Raw genomic sequence first — 7,008 nt, 5'->3', positions numbered from 1 at the left:
CGACCTCTGATGACTGGAAAAGGAGTCAGGGATGAACCCAAGATGTGGATGTCCACCTTGAAGTGTGTGGGGGTTCACTGATTTTATTGTTGACAGGACTGAAAGCACTGCAATATGTGGCTGTGATGGGCCTTGCAGGTACCAACATCCTCTGCTGAGAATGGTTTAAGGCACTGTGGACCATGGCACCAGTTGGGAAGAGATCAGAGAATCACAGAATGGTTTGAGTTGGAAGGGATCTTAGAGATCATCCAGTTCTACCCCTGCCTCCACCATGGGCAGGGACACCTTCCACCAGACCAGGCTGCTCCAAGCCCCATCCAACCTGGCCTTGGACGCTTCCAGGGATGGGACAGCCACAGCTTCTCTGGGCTGATCCCTGTGAGAGGTCAACTTAGCATTTCCCAGAACCTCCCAATTTAATTAAATTTCATAGTACTCCTCTTAGGGAGGGCAGAGACTTGTGCATGGAGTAGCAGCAGCCTGACAGGGAGAGTGGGGATCTGGCCTGCAAAGCGGTGCACGTTTCTGGGTGAGGGAGAACAGGGAGGAATGCAGCAGGTAGGAGCCAGCATGTACAGGCAGGAGCACGGGTGGGTGTTTCTCCAGCATACAGGTTGTGTTCAGCAGTCCCCCTGGCCCTCCTGCTTGAGAAGAGAGGCAGCAATTAGGCTGATTGAAGGCCCAGTTGCTTCTTGCACAAGGAGGAGGCAGTGCCCCTTGCAGCTGCGGTTCAAAGCCTGCCGGAGATAAGGATCTGCCGTGCCAAGCACTTGGGAAGTGCTGGGGGAATCCAAGGACAGCTCTGGCCACGCCACCCTGCTTCACCTCCATCTTCTTCCCAGCTGGCATCTGGCTTAAAATCCTTCCTGAGCCTAGAGCAGCACAAAAGGAGTTTTCTCCCTACTCTTCCATGCAACCCCCATGTAATTAATTGGGAGCTCACACAACTTTGTGTCAGCTTTCCCTGCTTACCAGCCTGTTTGTGCAAGCTCCAACCCCTCAGCCTCTGTGGAGACTCTGGTCTTTGCCTTCCTTGGTCACAGGGAGCAGAGTTAAAAACCCAACTGATTTCATGTGATCAGGTGAGGTGTGTGTAGTGTGTCTTCTGGGTGTATTCCAGGGTGTCCAGTCAAGGTTAGGCTCTACTGGATATAAAATCATGGAATGGTTTGGGTTGGAAGGGGCCTTCCAGACCATAGAGTTCCATCTGCCCCACCACGACCAGGGAAACCTTCCCCTAGATCAGGCTGCTCCAAACCCCATCCAAGCTGGCCTTAAACACTTCCAGGGATGGGGCAGCCACAGCTTCTCTGGGCACCCTGTGCCAGGGCCTCACCACCCTCGCAGGCAAGACTTTCTTCTTCTAAACCCACCCTCTGTCAGTCTGAAGCCATTCCCTGTTGTCCTGTCACCCCAAGCCCTCGCAAATTCTCTCTCCAGTTCTCTTGTAGCACTGAAGGTGCTCTAGGGCCATCCTGAAGCCCTCTCTTCTGCAGCCAGAACAAACTCCCCCATATGCTTCCACCCTTAGCCAGAGTTCAGCTCTGCCTTTGCCTCCCACATCCTGATAATTCCCAGTAGCAGCACCAGGCACACAGGGATGTACAAAACAGTGAACGCTTTTTTATTTCGCTGCTGGAGTGTAACCACTGTAATTTCATAAAACTCAAAAAACAACAAAAAAAAGTGATTACCGAAGGCATACATTTTTTTTTTCCTTTTTACACAAGACGTTAAGTAAACAGACAAGTTTCTTTTTAAAAAGGTTATAAAGTGTCAAGATCCTATACCTCACCTGCATATTCAAAGTGATGCCATCTGATACAAAAAGCATTGGGTACAATAATTTAGCTATGGCTCAGACCAAAAAAAAAAAACCAAACAAAAAAAAAAACAAAAAAAAAAAACAAAAACAAACCCCCCCAAAAAACAAAACCAAAAAAACCCAAAAAAAAAAAAAAAAGTAATCTGGGCTTAATCTACACACTCCTATGGTTGCCCAGGGGGTTAAAAAGGAAAATATGCAGTGCTTTGTTGCACAGAAAGGAACAGCAGGGAAGTGGAGAGTTCATTGGGAGATCATAGTCTGAAGGGAAGCAGCGGAACGCCCCCTCCCCGGGAATGTCTGCAAGAGCCCGGCCCAGGACTCCCCTCTGTGCCAAGAACCAGCCACATTTGTCTCCCACCAGACAGAATCCCATCCAAAGCCACCCGCCAAGCTGCACCTACCCAGCGTGCTGGCAGCAAAATAGATCCAAGACCTTGGAAACTGCATGGAAGTCACGAATCTCCCTGTGAGCTTTCCCACTGGGACTAATAAAAACCAAACAAACCCAATGAAAAAAAAATAAAAAAGGAAACGACTCGTTCTATTGTGGGTAGAGCCAGACTCTGCTTTCTCGGGAAATCTGTTCCACACAAACCTCTGAAGCTCCCAGCCCAAGCACCACAGTGTCAGCCTTACTGCAAGACTCATAATATCAATTTTCAAATGCGAAGTCTTTACATGTGTGTCACCAGAACCTTCTGAAATTAAGAGCTGGACATTTGTGATGGCCACATTTCCTGCCTTCCCACCATCCCAACCCCTCCACGTGCTCCATCTGACTGGAAAACAAATAACAGAAGGGATATTTGAGGCCATATGTGTGCTGTGTGCCACTGGTGAGAGGACACAGCTACAATTCCTGCTCAGATTTATTCCCTCACACGAGGCTCAGACATGACTGACTCCTGGGTAAAGGCTGCAGGCTCTCGGTTTGATGGTTGGGGCACCTCTGCTTTGCCATCCCTTGGGTCTCCGAAGTTCTTGCACCAATTTGGAACCTTATCCCTGCAAATTGTGGTGGCTTTCCATGGAAGGTGAGGGGGTGGATAGGGGTGAGAAATGATTAAAACCCAGTTTGAGCCTTTGCTTCTGGAGAAAAGGGCAGGATGAGGTGGCTGGTTTGTAGCCAAAGCCATGGGGGTGTCTGCTCCCTGTGACATCTGCCAGGACTCGACGGAAACAACCGGAGCAGTGACAGTGCTGGCAAATACATCAGATTTTTAAGGGTCTCCTTTCAGCATCTTGGCATTTGAGGTGAAATGAGGATTAGTGCACAAGGAGAGAACCCAAGACCAGCCCAAACCATGAGCCCTTGTCTGGTGTTGTCTACTGAGTTTCAACCTTCCCCCTTGCCAAACTGTCTCAAGACTTTTGAGGTCTTTGAGATTTCTAACCCAAATCCCCCTTGGAAGACCTCTTAATTTCCCCAGCCTGTTGCTTCTGTAACCTTCTCTAGGCTGAAACATCGAGGAGCTGGTAACTCAGAGGAAGGAGCCCAAGTCCATATTAAAAAAAAAAATCCCAAATATTTGGCAGTCCAGCCCAGAGAAACTTTTGAAGTCAGCCCTTCATGCAAAACAGCAGCTCTTGGGCTGCCAAGGTATCCTTTCCATGGAAGCAGCACATTTTAGGGTAAAGGGGGAGATATCCATGAAAAAAAAAAAAAGAAAAAACATCTAGGACAATTAAATCAGCATGATTTGGTGTGTTGTTTTTGTTGTTGGTTTTTTCAGTGAATCATGAACTGAGGAGGATCAAGATGCCACTCTGCCAGCCAGGTGCCCTCAGGATTTGGCCACATGGCCAGATCAAGGACTGCTCTTATACCAGAAGCTCCCTAATTTTAAGGTGATTGGGTTGATGCTACATAAAGCAAAGCCTGTCCCCCTCATGTTCCACCCAGGCTGAGGCCTAAGTGAAGTCTTGCTCAAGGACTGAAAGGAGGCTGAATTCAAATCCCTCTGTCCCCAGCTTGAGTCCAACTCAAAGGCATCATGGCTGAATCCCAGGACCTCTTGCCCTGGGCAGCATTCCAGGTGATGCTGCCATGAGCATGGGTGAGGAAAACTCATCTTGCCAGGACAGAAACATCTCCAGGCCCATAAAGCAACAGCTCCCACAAGGAAGGGCATGGGACTGGGAGGTTTCCTGGCTAGCAGGGACTGGGGCTGTCACCACCACAATGCCAAGCCACCTCCCATGTCCCTGGGGAAGGAGCAGCACCTATTTTAGCAGCAGCAGGACAGACCCAAGCAGGAAAGGGATGGTGACCCACCCAGCAGGCTGTTCTAATACAGGGTCAGGGCTTTTTATCAGCCCAATCCACACTATTCCCAATCAGCACAGACCCTTTAGCCTTCTCCACGAGTCATGGGAACCAACAGCCTGGGATAGAGCAGGAGAAACTCAAGGGATTGAGGGCTGACCCACAATGCTGGACAGGCCCCATGTGTGTGGTGTGACAACTCCAGGGCCACATGTGGAGGGTCCCCAGCTCAGTCAGCACCACAGCTTATCCCAAAGGATGACCTTCCCTGCCCTGCAGTGGGGTTGGCCCCTATCAGGACAGGTGAAGTGGTGCTGGAAACAGCTCCAAACACCTCAGCTGCTCACCCATGTGGCGGTACGAAGCAGGCCCCAGCCTCCTGCAGGTACTGAAGGTGTCTAACCAGCCTTCCTCACCACCTGTCCCGAGAGATGAACGCCCTGAAGCAAATGTCTCTGGGTATCTACATTTTGGAAGGCACACAAACCTTTGGAGAGACCCAGCTCAGGGTCAACAGGACACTGAGGGCATCTCGAGCTGCTCAGCCTAAAACCCCAAGAAATGGAAGGAAGATCAGCCCTCCTTGTCCCAACAACTGTGATCCTCTGCAGCCGAGGTGTGAGCAGCCCAAAGGACACCTGGAGCATCCCCTGGGCCACATGGATGCCCTGGTGGTAATGGATGGCAGCCAGCTGTGACACAGTGCTGGGGATCAGTCTGGGGGACCATGGGTCACCTCCTGGGCTCTACTGGGCAGTGACAGGAGAAAGAATGGCCAGAGGATGTGCGGAAGACAAACAGGGTATTTTTTCAAGGTTTTTTTTTCCTTTAATTAGCAAATTTCTTGTTATCCTCATTAAAAGAAAAAAACCCACCCCCACACCCCCTAGGTGCCAACTGCTCCAGCTGCTGCAAGCGTTCAAAGGCAGAAAGTTGAGTGATGTTTCATGTCCCAGCTCAGGGGCAGCTCTGAGCCCACCCCAGCTGGGTGTGTGCCAGGCGCCTTGGTACAGATATGGAAAAGGCAGGTGCAAAATTAGGTGATGTGCTCTTGCCAGGAACACCCCAAATCCCCTAGGAGAGCTGCAGCCCAGCCCCTTGGCCAGAAAATGCAGTGCTGGTGGAGGACATGGATGTGCCTTGAGAGGCACACTGTCCCCAGGGCACTGCAGCCAGAATTGGGGTTGGTGCCACAGCTCAGGGGTGGGGACAGGACAGCAGAGAACCCACCACCCTGGGCACTGAATTTGGAAGCTGTGAATAAGAGCACCCCACACTTTGGGGGACCCAGTACTGATCCAACACCCCAGCAAAGCTGAGCGCCTCAAAGCCCTGCTGTGGTCCCCGAGGTTCCCAGCAGCTCTGCCTTCACTGGAGCAAGTTCCCAGTGAGCCCCATCTGCAGCATCCTGGCTGGCACTGAGGCAACAAGGAGGTGGTGAGCTGACAGAGGGGCCAGGAGAAAGGGAATGGTGCTGGGGGTCTTAGCTCAGCCCTTTCCCTAGTCACAGGGGTCACTGAGCTAAGAGCCCCTGTCACCTCTCCCTGCTATCACCACCTTCCCCCCCGAGGCCACTGTGCCATCCCCACCTCCATCCCTGCTGCTGCAGCCCTTATTTATGGGGAAGAAGTGGGGAAAGGCTTTTCTGGGGGTGCTCTGGCCCTTCTGCACCCCATCCCTCCTCAGCTGGCAGAGCCCTGCCTGCATCACCCCAAACCAAGCACCCTTTGCCCACCCCTCTCAGTGCAATGGGAAGAGAAAGGAGGGAGGAGGATGGTGATGATGAACAGTCACATGAGCTCATTGCCTGCTAACACCAAGAGTCTAAAAGGGCAGTGCTGCCTTCCCTCCTTGGGGCTGCAGCTGAAGAGAGTAGCCTTTTTTGGGGATCCAGCAAGACGAGTGTGCTGTGAATGCTGGAACACACTGGAGATGCTCCATGTCCCCAGCCCAGCCCTGGCAGAGGGGCAGCACGTGGGGAGTGCAGGGCTGGGCCAGGAGGTGAGGGGTGGGATGTGTGCGAGTGCCTGGGGGTCTGTGCACGGATTTTGGCAAGAGGTCATTGAGGTTACATGATGCAGCATTTGTTCTTGTGGTTATGAGGGTCCTTAAATCGGAGTCTCTGCTTTGGTCGGTATTTTTCCAAGTACGTCAGCTGCTTGCTGTTGATGGCTCCTCTGCGCTTCCTGCAGGGACAGAGAAATGCCAGAACAGTCAGAGGTGTGGCATGAGATCTCCCCCCAGCTCAAACCACCCCTGTCAGGGTGCTGAGCCCCCCTTCCTGGAGTAGAAAGGGATTTTGGAGGCTGAAGCCAGGTGCACCCTCCAGGGATGGAGACAGGCACTGACTCCAGCAGCTTTCCTCGCTCATCCACCCTTTGAGTCCCAGGACATGGAGAGCTGGGGAGGAAACGTGGGGCAGAGGTGGGGTGACTGCCAAAAGCCCCTCAGGGATGCTCCATGCCAATGCATTGTTTTCCCACTCCCAAAGGAGAGAAAAGCAACCCTGGTGTCACCTAAAAAACCAAACCCTGGGACATGCCAGGTGTCTCCATTCCCTCAGAGAGGGACTTTCTGCCCTAACACCACAACACTGCTCCACTTACTGTCGGATGAACTGGATGGCATCTTCATACTTCATCCCACTCTCGATCAAGGCCAGCGCGACAAGGACGGGAGCGCTGAAAGGCAGAAGCAGCGGCTGTCACTCCCCAGTCACAGAGCCCAGAGGCTGATATCCACCATTTAAAGTTCAAGGAGAAGCTCAGGTAGCAGATCCTCCCCATCAACACCTATTCCCACTAAGGCTTCACAAAACCCTGCTTGAAGAAGGACTGGGAAAAGGAAGGAGGAGTACTGGCATGGTTGCCCCTCTCTTGCCTTCGTGGGGAGGTGGCAGCTGGGTCAAAAC

At 52.1% G+C, this 7,008-nt stretch overlaps 1 protein-coding gene across 1 annotated transcript in view; it reads right to left on the bottom strand.

Moving 5' to 3' along the window:
- Window positions 1-1,606: 1,606 nt before the first annotated feature.
- PTP4A3 (protein tyrosine phosphatase 4A3) overlaps window positions 1,607-7,008 on the bottom strand; it is an 11,649-nt gene continuing 6,247 nt past the window's right edge. Inside the window, exons 4-5 of the mRNA XM_005426611.2 lie at window positions 6,704-6,778; window positions 1,607-6,283 (exon numbers count right to left, since the gene is read on the bottom strand). Coding sequence (XP_005426668.1) covers window positions 6,166-6,283; window positions 6,704-6,778 — 193 coding nt within the window. The 3' untranslated portion in view covers window positions 1,607-6,165. The remainder of the gene's footprint in view (window positions 6,284-6,703; window positions 6,779-7,008) is intronic.

This window comes from Geospiza fortis, unplaced genomic scaffold, assembly GCF_000277835.1.
Source record: "Geospiza fortis unplaced genomic scaffold, GeoFor_1.0 scaffold351, whole genome shotgun sequence".
Lineage (NCBI taxonomy): Eukaryota > Metazoa > Chordata > Aves > Passeriformes > Thraupidae > Geospiza > Geospiza fortis.
The sequence above is the reverse complement of the archived record's forward strand: the minus strand, read 5'-3'. Positions and strand labels throughout refer to the sequence as shown.